This window comes from Pelobates fuscus, chromosome 1, assembly GCF_036172605.1.
Source record: "Pelobates fuscus isolate aPelFus1 chromosome 1, aPelFus1.pri, whole genome shotgun sequence".
NCBI lineage: Eukaryota > Metazoa > Chordata > Amphibia > Anura > Pelobatidae > Pelobates > Pelobates fuscus.
The window spans coordinates 134,452,233-134,470,848 of NC_086317.1; the positions used below are offsets into that span (position 1 = coordinate 134,452,233).

Sequence of the window (18,616 nt, forward strand, 5' to 3'; positions counted from 1 at the left end):
CACTATGTAGGGGGACCAGTCTCTATTCTGCTCTGTGTCAGTGTGTATCAGGGGCTTTGAGGACAGGTGTTAATCCATACCTGCCAAGTGACCCTATGTAGGGGGAACAGTCTCTATTCTGCTCTGTGTGAGGAGGAGGAACGGGAAATGAGTAGCTCGGCTTCCAACCTTGTGCAAATGTGGTCTTTCATGCTGTCGTGCCTGTTGAGGGACCCTCATATAAAAAGGCTGAAGGAGAACGACCTGTGCTGGGTGTCCGAGCTACTAGACCCCCGGTCTCTATTCTGCTCTGTGTCATTGTGTATCATGGTCTCTGAGGACGGGGAACAGTCTCTATTCTGCTCTGTGTCAGTGTGAATCATGGGCTTTGAGGACAGGTGTCAATCCATACCTGCCAAGTTACCCTATTTAGGGGGAACAGTCTCTATTCTGCTCTTTGTCAGTGTGTATCAGGGGCTTTGAGGACAGGTGTCAATCCATATCTTCCAAGTGACCCTATGTAGGGGGAACAGTCTCTATTCTGCTCTGTGTCAGTGTGTATCATGGTCTCTGAGGACGGGGAACAGTCTCTATTCTGCTCTGTGTCAGTGTGTATCAGGGGCTTTGAGGACAGGTGTCAATCCATATCTGCCAAGTGACCCTATGTAGGGGGAACAGTCTCTATTCTGCTCTGTGTCAGTGTGTATCATGGTCTCTGAGGACGGGGAACAGTCTCTATTCTGCTCTGTGTCAGTGTGTATCAGGGGCTTTGAGGACAGGCGTCAATCCATATCTTCCAAGTGACCCTATGTAGGGGGAACAGTCTCTATTCTGCTCTGTGTCAGTGTGTATCATGGTCTCTGAGGATGGGGAACAGTCTCTATTCTGCTCTGTGTCAGTGTGTATCGGGGGCTTTGAGGACAGGTGTTAATCCATACCTGCCAAGTGACCCTATGTAAGGGGAACAGTCTCTATTCTGTTCTGTGTCAGTGTGTATCATGGTCTCTGAGGACGGGGAACAGTCTCTATTCTGCTCTGTGTCAGTGTGTATCAGGGGCTTTGAGGACAGGTGTCAATCCATGTCTGCCAAGTGACCCTATGTAGGGGGAACAGTCCCTATTCTGCTCTGTGTGAGGTGGAGGAACGGTAAATGAGTAGTTCGGCATCCAACCTTGTGCAAATGGGGTCTTTCATGCTCTCGTGCCTGTTGGGGGACCCTCGTATAAAAAGGCTGAAGGAGAACGACCTGTGCTGGGTGTCCACGCTACTAGACCCCCGGTCTCTATTCTGCTCTGTGTCATTGTGTATCATGGTCTCTGAGGACGGGGAACAGTCTCTATTCTGCTTTGTGTCAGTGTGTATCATGGGCTTTGAGGACAGGTGTCAATCCATATCTGCCAAGTGACCCTATGTAGGGGGAACAGTCCCTATTCTGCTCTGTGTCAATGTGTATCATGGTCTCTGAGGACAGGTGTCAATCCATATGTCAAGGTGTCAATCCATGTGTCAGGTGTCAATCAATATCCATTGCGATTTAGGAATGTTAGGTGATTTATGCCCTTTATGGATTAAAACCAGACTCTGCATCAACTGTGTAATTTTCCATGAGAGTTTTGCCATGGATCCCCCTCCGGCATGCCACAGTCAAGGTGTTAGTCCCCTTGAAACAACTTTTCCATCACTTTTGTGGCCAGAAACAGTCCCTGTGGGTTTAAAAATTCGCCTGCCCATTGAAGTCAATGGCGGTTCGCCCGGTTCGCCGGTTCGCGAACGTTTGCGGAAGTTCCCATTCGCCATTCACGAACCGAAAATTTTGTGTTCGCGACATCACTAAATATAAGACATAATTTTATTTTCGTCAAATATATCTGAGATTTTATTAATGCCATGTCTAGTCCACTGACTGACATCTATATTTTCTATCCATTTCCTCAGATATCTAAACGGTAATCCGTCAAAATTTTGTCTTTCAATTCCAATTGTTTTTTAAAATGAGTCCAGTATTTAACCTGAGGATTAAATATTATGTTTTCTGTTTGAAATAATTTATATTTATTACGGGATAAGGTTTTTATAGGCCACAGCAATTTAACTATATTATGTGGTTCCGAAATATCCTCTCCCTCTAATTCACACCAATCTTGTGGGTATATCTCTTGATTAATTGTATTTACTGTATGCATCAGCTGTGCAGCTTGGTGATACAAAAAAATATTGGTAAATCCTGTTCCCCCTTGTTTATATTTTAAATAGATAAGATCTTGTCCTTTTCTAGGCTTCTTGTTATTCCAAATGTAATTTCTGAAGATCTTATTAATATTTGTTAGACAATGGGGTTGAATCGGCAATGGAATCATCCTTAACAGGTAAATAATCTTAGGAAATATATAAGCCCTTATAGAGTTAATTCTTCCCCACCAAGATATCTCAAGTTTACTCCATAGTTTAAGGAGGTGAGTAGTTTGTTTTATCAAAGGGGTCAAATTAGCTCTCATAATATTTTCAGGATCATAGACTATATTTATCCCCAAATATACAAAACTCTTCCTCTCCCATCTAAAATCATACTGTCTATTTAAAAAATTATATTCATCCTGATCCATATATAGCGGCATCACCACTGTTTTATGAGTGTTAAATTTGTAATTTGTAAGAAAACTAAACTGCTTTATTTCTTTCATTACTTCTGGAACCGAGTGAACTGGGTTCGATAATGTTAACAGTATATCATCCGCATATTGACTTATCTTTAAATCTTTGTCTTTCTAATGGAAGCCTGTTATATTAGCATTTAAACGAATATCATGAGCCAGTGGTTCCGCCACTAGGATGTAAAGAAGTGGGGATGGAGGACACCCCTGGCGTGTGCCATTTGAAATCTCAAACAAATCAGACTCAATCCCTCCTCCCACTATCCTACCCGATGGAGAGGAATAGAGGGCCATAATTGACGAAAGAATCTGTCCCGAGAATCCAAAAGCCTCTAGGGCTGATTTCATATAATTCCAGTTAACCCAGTCGAAGGCTTTCTCTCCATTAAGCGCCATAGTGAGAGGTTTTTTTTGTGGCGTGTACCTTGGCAAAAATATGAATAATTTTCCTAATATGATTAAACGATGATCTCCCGGGAACAAATCCTACTTGGTCATCCGATATTAAGCTCGTAATTATACTTTTAATTCTTTTAGATATAATTGATGCATAGATTTTATAGTCATTATTTAATAAAGTTATCGGCCTATAATTGGTGATCTCTTCTGAATTTTTTTTTTGGTTTAAGTATGGGGGCGATATTAGCTGCTAACATCTCATGTGGCAATTTTCCGGTGGACATAGCTGTGTTATAGCATTCCCTTAAACCCTGGACGAGCCTATCCTTATAGATTTTATAAAAAAAAGTCTACATATCCGTCAGGGCCTGGTGCTTTATTTTTTTTTCATTGCATCAATAGCCTCTATAATTTCTTGTACTGAGATATCTTCATTCAATTTGTTTATTTGTGAATGAGTTAATTTGGGCAAATGCTTATCTTGAAAATATTTTTGTAGATCCTCTTGGGTAGCGGTTATTGGTAAATTGTATAAATCATGATAATATTCTTTAAAGGCCGCCCCAATTTTAATTGGATCAATTATTACTTCATTTCCTAATTTTATTTTATTTATTAATTTTGCCTTTTGACTTGCTTTACCTTTATTGGTAAGGAGTTTATCAGCTTTATTTCCCCTATAGTAGAGATTAGTTTTCATTTATTGTAAATTTCTATTAGCTTTAGCTATTAGAATATCGTTTATTTGATCGTTGACATATAATGGATTTTAATAAGTACTTATGTTTGGATTTTAGAGTATATTTTAGCAGGGTTAGCTACTTCTTGATTATTCATGCTTTATGGTGTTTATCTTATCTACTTTTAAGTAGGAATTATTATTCATTGTGAGTTTTAAAATTCCGTCTCTGATAGCTCAGTAAGGTATTATCAACTGTGGATTTTTGCTCTTAATTTGAGAATAGTAGTATCTGTATTTTACATGTAGAACATAAACACATAAATTAAATAGTTCAGTAACTTGTAATATGGTTTAAGGAGAACTTTGCAACAACCACTGTGAATAAGTAACCAGTTAATCTGAGATTGAACAGCTAAAACATGTATTAATATTTTTTTTACATTTAAAAGACTAATCGACAGATCTATGGTGCCTAGATTTTGGATAATTATTATTATATTTTATAGAAAGAAAATAGATTTGGAAAAAAAAACAGAAAACACATGGTTACATTTGAGTATAAACCTCAAATATTTTAATTTTCATCACTATAAGCATGTTTTGATTGCTACTAAGCTAAAACACTTGGAATTACTTTCATTAAAAAGTACAACAACATTGTCTTTTTCCACGCACATCTCTCTCATCTATTTTTTTTTAATCCAATAGTTCCTAGTTAACAGTTCACATCTTCGTCACTAAGAAAAAAAGAAAGTCAGAAGTTAACAAACTGCATATAGAATAGACCAAACACTGAAAGAGAGTTAGGCAGATTATGTTCTAGTTGTTGGGGCACAGCTTGACTCTACTCTCTGACTTTTTGTTCTCTCCTCATTTAAGCCCCTGTTCTCAAAACCAGCTCAATGAGAAGATAAACCCTGTCCAAAGCCATACACCTGTAAGTAGTGATGTCCCGAACAGTTTGCCGGGAACCGTTCGCTGGCGAACATAGCGTGTTCGCGGTCGCGAACATGCGCGATGTTCGGTCCACCCCCTATTCGTCATGGAGGTGGGAGGGTCTGGGAGGGAGGGACTGCTGCTGATTGGCTGGAATGTGTCTGCTGACTGTGAGGTACAGGGTCAAAGTTTACTCAATAATGACGAATAGGGGGCCGACCGAACATTGCGCGTGTTCGCGACCGCGAACAAGCTATGTTCGCCAGCGAACGGTTCCCTGCAAACTGTTCGGGACATCACTACCTGTAAGTTTTAAAACAATACTCATTTTAAAGAGGACTGATTCCAGCTCCTGATAGAAATGCCGCTTATATCAGCCAGCACAGTGTATCCCCACAATGCCAGCACTGTTTGTATCTGTTGAAGCATGCTGCCAGGCTCTCCTACGTTTCATAGTACAGTTCCGTTATTGTATTGTACTGTATCCTCAAGTCTTCTTTTTTAATTGTATTTCTCAGTGCTGTCAATTGTAATAACTTCATATCTCAGCAAGCTGTATTGTACCAGACCAGGAATAGTGTAACTCATTACCCTAAGCAGTTTTCTGCATACTAAGTAATTTAGAATGTTTCAACCCTTTCAGTTTTAGAGGTGCTTGTATTATCTCTGGCACTCAAAGGATTAAACCAATGAAATCTTTTTAAAAAAAAACATTTTTCCAGCTATTATAATATTGTATATAAGTCAATTAGATCAGGAGGTGGGGAAGTGATATTCCAAAAAAGGAGTGGAGTAAAAAAATAACTATTTCTAAAGGTAAATGCACAAAATATACATGCCACGTGTAGTGGATGCAGTGTGTTTAGACAGGGGAGCTGTGTGTGTTTGTGTAGTGTGTATATATTGAATACAGTGTGTGTATAATGAATGCAGTGTGTGTATAGTGAATGTAGTGTGTGTATAGTGAATGCATTGTGTAGTGTGTGTTTCTGAATGGATGTAATTTGTGTAGAATGGGGGGAGGAGGGGGGCATTTTTTATTGTAATTTTTAATATTTTTAATATTGATATGTTTTTTGGGTTTTTTTTTTTTATCCTCCCTCCCTGCTTGTTGCCTGGCCAGGGAGAGGGGCTATAGCAATCCCTGGTGGTCAAGTGGTATTGGCTGAGTAGTGGAGGGGCCGCAGCAAGCTGTTACTTACCTTTCCTGCAGCTCCTCCAGCTCCCAGTGTAAATCTCGTGGCCTGCGTGCCACGCGGAGCGTTGCCATGGTAACCCATGGCAAGGCTCTGACGGGCGCGGGTCTTGCAAGATTTACACAGGGAGCTGGAAGAGCTGCTGGGAAGGTAAGTAACAGCTTGCTGCGGGCCCCTCCAGGACCGCCGGGCTTGTAATGGGCTCAGCGGTCCTGGGAGGTAGTATCGGCAATATCGATTTCTATATTGGCCGATACCAATATTCCCAAAAATACAGAATATCGGCCGATAATATCGTTAAAACCGATAATCGATCGATCCCTACTTCTTAGCCAATCCATAAAAAGACTTCCTTATTAATGTATGTATGCACACAGCCCGACCGTTGACAGCATTGAATTTTTTAAACTACAATGCAACCTGCATTAGAAGGAGAGGACACCCAGGGAGAGATTTAGTATGGATATCACTACATGTATGTCTATTGCTTTTCTGACTGTGTGCTTGAATTAGGGTTAAATAAGTAGCTTTATTGTATTAGCATCTTGTTCTAACCTGTACGCCATTCTAACTCTACTTCAGACCCTAACCTTATTCTACAAGCATAACCTTAACTCTGTAATCCAAAGCCTACAATTTACTCTAACACTAACTCTAATTTTATGCAAATAATTCAGATAAAGCAGTAATTGTGTATTGGCATATACCAGATTATTGGATGCCTTAAAGTGCTGCCCAGGCCATCCATTTCCTGGGGAATTGCACTATAGTGGTCATGGATATGATTTGAATCTTTATCAGAAAGGCCAGCCAGGTTTAAAACACTCTCTACTCACATTATTCCACTGCTCATAGGCCGAGATTAGACACAAGTTCCCCCAGCAATCTCTTTTTCTTTGTATTTTCCTCCTTATCGCCCCTAAGAAAGAAAACAAGGGATAGAATATACTAAATAACTATTTTTATAATTCCTGAAATTTTAATGTATATATCAGTTACATTTTAAAGTTTGAAAGCCAAATAAAATAAATTGTATTCCAATAATCCACCTTATATAAGCCTTTCAGGGTTATTTACTAGAGTGAGAATTCAAATTGAATTTTAAATTCTTGAACAAAATAGACAAACTGAAAGCATGCCTTGCTTAGTGAATTTTTCCAAATCAGTTATTTTTTGCCTTAAATTTGAAATTTACTTTCAATTCACACTTTAGTGAATAACCCTTTTTGTCAAAAATTTGAAGACCAACCAATACTTTAAACATCTACTAGTCACATTTAGACTCTTTTCAAACATTTTTCAGAACATGTTATTCTGTTCAACAACAAAAAAATTAAACGCCAACATCATATCATAGGCAAACCATGTTAATAATTGTGTTAGTGAAAAATAGCTATCAAAAAACTATCAAAACTGGGTTATTACAAAAACGTAGTTTGTATAGAAAACGTCAGGAAATTAATTTCCAATACTATAATTATTCTTGTGTATCATATGCAGGGGCTGGCTGGCAACGTTTGGAAAGGAAATTAAATAAATCATATTTTAATCACATTTTAACACTGAAAAAATGGTACCAAGACTACTTCATTGAGATGTAGTATAATGGGTGCCTGGAGTTTCCCATTTTTTCCACCAACTATAGAACAGTAATTTAAATTGAGTTTAGTCCTTTCTACAATAAAATTCCACCTTCTTTTTTATATAACCCCTTAAGGACGCAGCTTCAAAAACTGGACTTACCCTTAAGGACACAAGCAATTTTTACATTTTTTGCTGTTTGTGTTCAACCTCAGTTTGCATTTTTCTTATTTATTGCACCAACACATATTATATACCATTTTTTTAAAGGACAAAAAGGGATTTAATCTGATGTGACATATACATATATAAATTCTTATTTATTATTTTTGGAAAATGCAAAAAAAATATTTTTTCACAGTTTGGGCAATAATAACGTGTGTATAAGAGGTGCAGCTTAAGGAAAGTAATTTAAAAAATATTCAATTAGTTGTTCTAATTTTCAGAGTACATAATATGTCTAGGATTTCAGCTTATTTTGAAAGTTACAGGTCACAAAATACAAGGAGTAAAATAAAATTTTAATGTGGAGCTATTTTAGAATTTGGTAGGTTTGTCTTGTAAGCTTAATAGCCATCACAGAAAGCAAAATTGCTGCACAAAAGTATATATTTATATAAAACACACATGCCAGGCTATTTACCTAAGAGAATTCTGACACTTTTTAAATAGCCATTTCACCGCTAATCTCTGCTAAATAGTGTAGTAAAATGGTGTTGGTTTTTTTTCAGATTTCTAACATACACACATAAAATAAGGTTTTTTAATGTGTGTTTCATAAAGCTGATGTATACTACTGCTGTAGAAAACCCCATATTGTGTTCAGCCATGTCTACTGAGTAAAACGATACCCCCAATCTATGCCTTTGCCACTATCCTGTGAAGTTACAGTGCCATAAAAAAGACATGACCATTTCAGTTTTCACTGTGATAATTTTGATAGATGAATTTGATGGGTGCAAGTCTCATTTTGGGGCATTGTAGCAGTTTGACTGTTGACTTCCAGCACTGCATGTAGCTAATCAAAAAAGCTGGGGTCACGAGAAAAATGTCCCCAGCTGATAGATGGGAGCCCCAGGTTTCCATTGATACCTGTAACTCCCTGGTGTGAGCAGGGATTCAAACCTGATCACACCAAATTGTAACAGTGGGGATTTAAATCCTTATTTAAATGCTTGTTTGCAGCTCTTACTTTGAGCTCTGCAAACAGAGCATCGGTCAGTCTGAGGCCACTAATTCTGGCACCAGGTGAGGGGAATGAAATCATACCTGGGGCTCAGAGTTACCAGCAAGGAAATAGACCCTGCTGGAAAAATACTGCATGAAGGAAATGTTCTGCCATGCGTCCTTAAGGGTAGGATAGCATGATGGAAATTTTCCGTCATGCGTCCTTAAGGAGATAATCTACACTAGCCAGTCGAGGAACTAATGCAGAGATGGACATGGAGCAGGAAATGGTTTGAGCCTCTCCTAGTGCATGGGTCGCCAAAAGGTTATTACTCAACTGTCCTACAATTCCCATAAGACTTTGCCAGCAAGGGATCTACTGTTTACTGATTCTTGCAGGGTTGTAGTTGTGAGCAGTGTTTGTGTGTTTGAATGTAAGCATGTTTTTGTATGGCGTATGTATGTGTAAATAAAGGGGTGCATTTATGTGTAGTGTTGGTATTTGAATGCACTTGTGTGTTTGTATGTACTGTTGCCATTTAAAAGTAGTGGTGTGTTTATGTGTAGTGGTGGCATTGGAATGCAAAAGTGGATCTGTGTGTAGTATTGGTTTTTTAATGTAGTTATGTGTAGTGTGCGTGTTTTAATGATGGGGTGTATTTATGTGCAGTACACACACTGACATATATATGCAGACATATTCAGATACACACAGGTATTCGTACACACTGACCACACAGGTACATACAGACACACATACAGACTGACACACACAGATACACATACATACTAACACAAATACACACATATATAAGTAACGATTTACCAATTTTAGCCATCCTCCTGTTACCTTACCTTTTGGGTGCGCTAGTGTGTCTTACCTGGGGACGGGTGGGGGCTGGATGGCTAGGGATGATGTGAGTCTGAGGGTCCATGTTTCCTTAGTCCCTCTAAATATCTTCTCTGTAATTCCTCTTGACATGGCTCTCTGCAAGCTGGGAGGAAGTATCCTTCCTCCCAACAAGCCACAGGGGAACTAATGATGTGTACAGGGCCTGGTTTGATGTGCTATTAAAGGGCCATGAATCCCAATTTGGCACCTGATCTTAGATGCTCATTGTGTGGTTATAGGATTACTTCAAGCCTTTTTTTGGTTGGGTGAGGCCCCTTTCTATATAAAAGGCGCCATTGTGCACAATTAATTTGTTTACATTAAACCCTCGTGCGGGCCAATCGCAGGCTTCTCAAAGACAAGCCTGTGATTGGACTGTTTTGCCGCCTCACAGCGAATGCACACACTCTGAGCAAATGAGGAGTGGGAGTGAGAAGGGAGAAAAAATGTAATGAAAAAGAAAACAACAAGCACTGCTGATTTTACTGGGAGGCACAAGGGTTTAACTCAGGTACAGAAGGGAGAAAACTGCTTACCCATCCAGGTACTGCCTGTAAGGGATAAGCACAATATGTCTATTACTAGTGTGCTGTGTGTATGGTAGTATTTTATGCACAGCATTGACCTTTGTGCAATGTGAAACAGAGTTCTGGGTGTAACTAGCCCATTGCACTCAAGTTTAGATTTATCTGTAGGTGCAGTGTTTCAAGCAGAAACACTGCACATACAGACTCCTACCACCATGACCACTTCAAATCACTGAAGTGGTAATGGTGGTTTAAGTAACCCTTTAAGTGTGAGGGCCACCCAATGGACATCCACCCGTGATAATGAGCCACCTACCCTCAGTCCTTACTGATTCTTGGCGAAGTTTTAAAACCTCCTGCAGTCCATGCACCTTTAAAGTTAATAGCAGCATGGTTTAGCACTAATGTATTACATTTATCGGAGACTGTAGACATGTGCATTCGTTTTCGAACGAAAGTGTTTTCGGACGAAATTCCTGTGTTTTTCGAATTCGTCAGCAGAAACGTAAACGAAAGAGCAACATACGATAATGGAAACGAAAGGAAAGTGGAAATGCCGAATGATTACCTTTTCATTTTCATTAGTGTGCGCAAAAAAAAAGGAAGGAGGGAGCCGGCATCTCTACCAGCTCCCTCCTTGTAAAACAAATTATTACTACCCCCCCTCCTGCATTAAAATCCATAGGGGTCACTATGACCCCCATATTAATAAAAGGTTAAATCCTCCTGAATGGGCATGTCAACTAAACTAGGGGCATGTTAACTAAACAGTGAGCAGCCACTAATTATAAATCAATATGGGGGTCACTCTGACCCCCATATTGATAACAGGGAGATTAAATCCTCCCTATCGCCTAAACAAATTTAAAATTACAAGTGACTGGACAGCTATTGAGTAGGGACATTGGGGAGGGTTTAACCTCCTTTTTATCAATATGGGGGTCCTATTGACCCCCATATTGATTTATATTTAGTTTTATGACAGCGAGAAGACACTGGCTGCTCGCTGTTATTTAAACTTACATAGAAGTGAGAGAGCTGGTAAGAGTACCGTGGGAAAAGTAGCTATTTAGATCTAAATAGCTACTTTTTCCTATTGCAACATTGTTATAGTTTTACTATAACATTTTGTTACATGTACTCTCTCTTACCATAGTTCTCACTCACTTCTATGTAAAATACTGATTTAAATGACAGCGAGCAGCCACTGGCTGCTCGCTGTTTAGGTGGCATGCCCCTACTGCAGGGAGGGGGGGGGGGCAATGGCACAGGTAGGGGCAGCAGGATTTTACCTGTGCCAGCCCCCCCACTTGTAATTTTTATAAAGTTTGAGAAGCTGATATCAGAAATAATGTTTACTCAGAGTGACCCCCATTTTGATTTATAATTAGTGTGTAATGACAGTGAGCAGCCACTCGCTGCTTGCTGTTTAGTTGACATGCCCCTACTCGCGGCTAGGGGCATTCAGGAGGATTTAACCTCCCATTTATTAATATGGGGGTCATAGTGACCCCCATGGATTTTAATGCGGGGGGGGGATAGTAATATTTTTTTTTACAAGGAGGGAGCTGGTAGAGATGCCGGCTCCCTCCTTGCTTTTTTTTTTGCGCACGCGCAGTGCTGTTTTCGTCAAATTTTTCATGATTTTCGTCCGAAAACGAATGGTTTGAAGACAAAATTCGGGATTGACGAATTAAATTTTTATTTAAAACAAAATCTTTCGTAGAAAATTTAAATTTCATTGGTGCACATGTCTAGGAGACTGGATTACAGGTGATTTAGCATAGCTCGATGGGAATAGGTAAAACTGTGCATTTATTCAGTAACCTATTTCTACGTCATATCTGTGGCGTGATACTCCTTGCCATATTATATTGTGCAGGAACGTGTGTGATTTGGTGGGGGAGGCTCTGCCGTTATATGGCACCCAGGCCCAGTCCACTCTTGAATTTATGATCATTTCTTATAAAGTTTGAGAAGCTGATATCAGAAATAATGTTTACTCTTTTTTTTATCAACTTTTTTTAGGCTTTTAGAAATTATTTGACTCTAACCCCCTAACTACTCTTCCATTTTACTGGACGTTATTAGAGATATTTATAAGCTTTCTTGCAATGTTACTCAGCAAGACATCTTGGTTAGTCACGTGAAATTATGTCACTTTTTGTCTACAAGGTTTTGATAAAAAATAAAAAAGCGAAATATATATAACACTGACCCGTTTTCATTTTCTTCTTCCTCCGCCTCTTCCTCCTCATTTTCATTACTAAAAAAGCATTGATATTAGATAATAAACAAAATAGGTTTCTAATTCCCAAATATATTACATGTTTTTATATAATACATTTTAAGATAATTTTTACTCACTCCCTACTCATACACTTTTCTCTGGTGAATATATACAGTAATCACCATCTTTCTTTGTGTTCCTCATCAAATGATATGCTAATATTTTTTCAATTAACAAAAATTCGGTGGTGAAAAATGTAATCAACTCCATGTAAATGACTCTGGGGATGTAATGGACCTTTGGCAAGTTTTGTTCACCTACGAACCCTGTTTCTCTTGGGTTATGCAAAAAGTTTACACAGGCTGATCTGCATAGATGCTAAAGAAATTAAAAGGACAATTAAAACACCAAACAAAACTCATAATTTATTTTCTAATTAGTCAGTGATTTGGTATAAGTACTAGTGTCACTTTATATTTGATCAAACACATATTTTAAACTTTTAGTTGTCATTTTTGGCATTGTGCATATATATATATCAATCACCATTTGCAATAAATGTATATTTTTTGTTCCATTAATCATGTATATTTCATGTGTACTCTGTCATCTATTTTAGGACCAACAAACTTAGGAGCACTCTCTACATCAGGGTTGGGCATATGATGGCACTCCAGATGTTGGGCACTACATCTCCCATAATGTTCTTACAACCATAATGTTGGCAAAATATCAAGGGTGATGTAGTCCACAACATCTGGAGTGATGAACCCCTGTACTACAATATTAACATCCTCTTTTCTCAGGTCAACATTTTTTTTTTAAATATCCATTACTCACCTATCACTACATTGCCACTCCCTTTATTTTGCTTATAAGACGATGAACAAAGTAACTTTATAATTCATACTACATATGATCTTATTAATCTCACATATCATTATAATATTATATCAAATTTAGAGGGTCTGTGACGGGAAGGAGAGGGGAATGTGCAGGGAGGGGGAGAGGTGATCTGTGAAGGGAGGGGGAGAGGGGATCTGTGAAGGGAGACGGACTGTGCAAGGAGCTAGAGGGTATGTGAATGGAGAGGGGAACTGTGTAGGGAGAGAGGGGGTCTGTGAAGTGAGAGGGGGAACTGTGCAGGGAGAGAGGGGGGTCTGTAAGGGTGTAGTGAGGGAGATGAACTGACAGGGTGCAAGGGAGGGGGGCTGTGCAAGGAGGGAGATGGACAGTCAGGGTTTTGTGGCTAAAAATTTGTGTTCACTGATTGCTCACCGATCCCCTTCCTTTTCCTCATCAGCGCCACTAAAAAAGAAGAATAAACTAGGTTTATTATTCTGCTTTATCGCAAATAGACTTTTAAATTAATTTTAGAAAACTGATTTTCAAATATTGTTATTGATTTTATATATCATATAATTATTTATAATGCATTTCAAGAATATAAAGTAAAAAAAAGTGTCTACTGCTTTTTTATCCACTTTTCTATGGAGACTGACATCTTTAAAATAAAAAAAAGTGGAGTGCTCACCGTTCCTCTTCACTTTCCTCTTCAGCGTCACTAAAAAAGAAGAATAAACTAGGTTTATTATTCTGTGTTATCGCAAATAGGTTTTTAAATGAATTGTAGAAAACTGATTTTTAAATACTGTTACTGATTTTATATATCATGTGATTATTTATAATGAATTTCAAGAATATGAAGTAAAAAACAGTGTCAACTCATTTTTTATCCACTTTTCTATGGAGACAGAAATATTTTTTTTTTAAACTGTAAAATCTTTCTTTTAATTTTACTTTTTAACCCCCTAAGGACCAAACTTCTAGAATAAAAGGGAATCATGACATGTCACACATGTCATGTGTCCTTAAGGGGTTAAGGCATTTTTTCTTTCGTTATTTAAAAGCACTGGAGGTGTCTAGGTTCCAAATGGCAATGCTCCAGTAGTGAAAGTGCAGACATTAATTGTTCGCTGGCTTTCTTTTGCCCATCCTGTATGGGTATGTGCTTAGGCTAGTTGCTCTTAATCTGACCTGGCCATATCACAGCCTGATATGTACTTTACGGGTCCGGAGAATGGCCATCTCTTGGCCTTACTTATTGAGGGGTTAGCCCCTTGGGCATGAGACTTGGCATTTCCTGAATCTATATATTAATTAAAGAATTACCCCCTTCTGTGCTAGGAGCCTGAGAATTACCTAACCTGTTTGAATATATTTGGCCATTCCATGGCCCTTTTAACACTTCAGCAGTAGAGAATTGCCAATTCCAGGTATTGTAAACTACTGCAGGACCAGGGCATTGGGTGACCTGATCCAATTAACCTGGCTCTTTTTAACCAACAACCCACTGGGTGGAAGAAGGCAGACTCTTTGAGCCTCTACACAGTTTTAATAATTAGTTTTTGTTTTTTTTATAAAGAAAGCAGATTATCTCTCCTACTACATTATATCACAGACCACACAATGTATTCATGCATTCATTTTAATTTCTGTTTCAGTGGCACAGGGCACAGCACTATAAAAACAGGAAAATAGATTTTTATCTCCAGTTTTACTTAGAAGAATGTTTACACAGCTAGTGCAGCTTAGGAATAATATCTCAAATTAGACAAATATATGTTTTTTAGTCTTTTTTTTATTTTAGGTTAGAAATGTGCCTCTTAAATGTACTTATAGTGTTGCTTTAAGAGCTAAAATATGTAAATACCAAAATGAGTTTTCACAAAAACTCAGTTTACATAGAAAAGCATAAAACGTTAATTACTTTCTAACAAATATTATTATTGACCTTATTATACATATGACTCTTTGTAATAGCTATATATTTATTATTCTGTTGATTACACATATTTCATATGACGTCCTATCATTGATTTTAAGACAAAAAGTCATAAACATACTCTACTGACTTTTTCTAAACATTTTTCTGGAGCTAATAGTTTTTAGAACATTCATTACTCACCCAGGCTCCTCACTTGCGTCTTCCCTTACATATCGCTCTTCATATCCACTAAGAAAAAATATTGAGGTCAAAATGTTTTATATTTTATATAAAGTTATGCTAATAATTGTAACATTTTAAAGAGAACAAACGTGAATGACTACTGGTACCAAAAGATAACATGTAAATTAATTAGTATGCTTGGTAGAATATACCTTTCTTCAATTTTTTTTATCTATTGAAATTATTTTGAGGTGTAGGTTTTAATTTCATGCAACTGTTTCTGTTACCAAGAATTGTGCATAAATATGTTTTAGCTGGTACAAATGTATTTTAATCTGCGTCCAAATGAATCAATCTGCCCGGGATTCACATGTGGAGTCTTGTTCATTCTTTTGTGCACAAGTTATATTAAAGGACCACTTAAGTCACCCAGATGATTTCATTTCAATTAGGTGGTTTGGGTGCATTGTTCATGTACTTTAAACTCTTTAACATAAAACATTGCTGTTTTGTAACATTAATGGATTGAGTGAGCCTCTAGCGCAAGGGTTAGCAACCAACGGTAATCAGATGTTGAGGACTCAATTTCCCATAATACTCTTAAAGCCATGATACTGACAAAGCATCAGAGTAGATGCATCTGCTGAGTGCTGAAGGTTGCCTACCCATGCTCTAGTGGCGGTCTTCCTGGCAGCCACTAGAGGTGCTTCCTCTTTACTTTTATTTACTCTGAAAAAATGAAATGTAGTCTGTAATGTCTCATTTGCCCTAATTTCTAGTCTAGACAAGATTGCCAGTCTGTAGCGGAAGGAATTTCTCTTCCAGGGGCCACTGGTCATTTAATTAACAGAAGTATGCAGAATAAAACAACTACCATCTCTTTGTAAAGAGCAAAGGTAGTTCTAATGAGTCATACTATTCCTACAGTGAGGAAAAGGGAAGAGGGAATAGGCTCTCTCTTTACTCTGTTAGAATTACATAAAGCATTTAAGAGCAGAGGCATAGCTAGGCTACTTGACAGCTGAGGGAAACTGTATTTTGGCACCCTCCAAAAACTGTGATTTCTTTTTTGTGTATTGCACAGCGCACTTATTCACACATTCTGTATATCTTAAACCTCCTTGTGTGCCTCTTCTAATCCCCTCTCAGACACTTTTGCCCCTCTTACCAATTCTTCTGTCCATTTGTGTATCTTACACACCTTTGTGTCTCTTTTCTCCCTTTTGCATATCATATAGCCCGTTTGTCTGTCTTCTCCCCACTTTTGCATGTTGCTACTTTGTATGTAAAACAATATTAAATCATTTCTAACCAAATATTTACAGCATTATATATTATTTAAACCTTTGTAAACTCTGTATATTTTAATTGACACTTTGTCATTTGTTTTAAGACCAACAAAGATAGGAATACCTTCTGTGCTATTTACATCCATTATTCTCAGGTCAATATTTTTTTCAAAACATCCAGTAATCACACACTTTCCCTTCAATTTTGCTCATCATAACTATTAAAAAAACTGCACCAATCTGCTTATGTTCAAAGTAGTAAATGCTGTAACGGTTATTGGGGTTTTACAGGGAATCATAAGTTTGTGTAGCCACATAACCATGTTTAATTTGTATTGTATGAAACATCACTTTTACTTTTAATTGTGTTTTTTGTACTAATGAGAAAAACAGGTTTAGAATTCTTAATAAATATGATTATATAGAATCAATATTTTGGCACCCCTCTTCTAGTGTATTCATTTGTATTGCTAAAGTTGCAAGATCCATCACGTTCTCCTGGGCACATATACATATTGATGGACGGCACATGAAAAGTGCTACCCTGCAGAATATAGCATTCTCAAGCTTCAATTTATTTTTGAGTAATTAATTTATTTTCTACCCACATAATTTGAATTTGTAGGTGGATATGGCCACACTAAATGTACTTAAAATCATGATCTTTGTATAACAACTGCTCTCTCTGTACCATCTGCAACTGTAATGCATCCTTTAATATGTTAAATAAAACTATTATCACAATGTGAAATTATATCTATATAGTGCAAAATATACATGGCCATGAAGTAGCTAAAATATTTTTGAGACAAATTTTCCATTTATTTTTAAGTGCCTTCAACTATTAATTAGTTTTAGGTAGCATCAGCAAGAAATGTCATTCTATATATAGTTCTCTAGGCAAAAATGTTTTTATAAATGTTAATTTTTTGGATACTCACGCATCGCGTGGTCTGCAAATTGATAGAGAAATCATTCCAAAGAAAACGAACATCATAAGAGATTGTTTAAAAATCATATTGGCGAATCTGCTAACAAAATATGATTATCAGTAGCTGGATTAAAGATCTAGGGTGTATTAATTACTTATTATGTAGTACATAGCATTAAATATTACAACTGAGGTATTCACTAAAATGAAAATTGTCATTCGCTAAAGCAGTGGTAGTTAACATTCGGCACTCCAAATGTTGTGGACTACAATGAATCATGGGATAAGTAGTCTACAATATCTGGAGTGTCCAAGGTTGCTTATCACTGCACTAAAGTGAAAATTAAAAGTTAATACAAAGTGAATGCCTAGCCGATTGAGCATTTTTCCAATTTGACTCTTTTGACCTTAAATGTAAAAATCTATTTAAATGTACTTAGAATTTTGAGATTTTTTTTTTTCAAATCAACAATTTCAGACTATATGTTGTCATTCTGATTTTAATGTGTTACATTTCTAAGTTTAGTTATTGTGTCCCACATTGTTGTACAGTAAATTGGGGTTTGTGGAGAAATTGCAATAGAATTGCATGTTTGTAAAAAATTAGAAAATGTAAAAAAAATTAAGATTAGAAAAATAATCGAATTAGGCTATTTTTCCAGTTCAGCTATTTCTTAGATGAAAAATTTGAAATGTCATTCTCAATTCTTGTTGTCCTCTGAAAACTGTATGAAAAAGAGAAGAAAATATTGTAAGGAACAATTGAGATAAGAATGTTCTACTTACTGTTTCAGTCAGAAATATGATATCCAGACAGAGAATGAGTAAGGCTTTCTTGGTCTGTATATGGCCCTAAAATGTAGAGACTATATATAGTGCTGGATAAATAATAATTCATAATAATTCCAGGATGTTAAATAAAAGCATTGCACATCATACTTCATGACCAACATTAAATGTTTGATTTTTTTCATACTGTGTATTTAGCATCACATTCCCAGCCCTGCTAACTGTTTTTTTAACCCCTTAAGGACAGAAGCAAATGTACTAACCAAACCCTACACCAAAACCTAGAATTTGAGCTCCATGTATATTCAATCTCAATTTACCTATTTCATATTAAGTGCACCCAAACTTATTATATATCATATAAACATATAAACAAAAAATGTATATATTAAAAATAATTTAATATGAATAAAATCT

The 18,616-nt window shown here is 37.2% G+C and overlaps 1 protein-coding gene and 1 long non-coding RNA gene across 3 annotated transcripts in view; both read right to left on the reverse strand.

Moving 5' to 3' along the window:
• Positions 1-18,256, reverse strand: part of LOC134589117 (dermorphin-2-like) — an 81,356-nt gene extending 63,100 nt beyond the window's left edge. The window contains exons 1-5 of one of the 2 annotated variants that reach the window (XM_063444317.1): positions 18,197-18,256; positions 17,421-17,507; positions 15,209-15,256; positions 13,775-13,804; positions 13,519-13,548 (exon numbers count right to left, since the gene is read on the reverse strand). In XM_063444317.1, coding sequence (XP_063300387.1) covers positions 13,519-13,548; positions 13,775-13,804; positions 15,209-15,256; positions 17,421-17,497 — 185 coding nt within the window. In that variant the 5' untranslated portion in view covers positions 17,498-17,507; positions 18,197-18,256. Of the gene's footprint in view, positions 1-13,518; positions 13,549-13,774; positions 13,805-15,208; positions 15,257-17,420; positions 17,511-18,196 lie in introns of both variants that reach the window. The other variant, XM_063444316.1, reaches the window with a different exon arrangement.
• Positions 4,258-6,764, reverse strand: LOC134589074 (uncharacterized). Its single transcript, XR_010086644.1, has 2 exons — positions 6,680-6,764; positions 4,258-4,448 (listed from the first exon to the last, which is right to left on the reverse strand). It is a non-coding gene; the product is annotated as an uncharacterized LOC134589074 (long non-coding RNA).
• Positions 18,257-18,616: the final 360 nt, after the last annotated feature.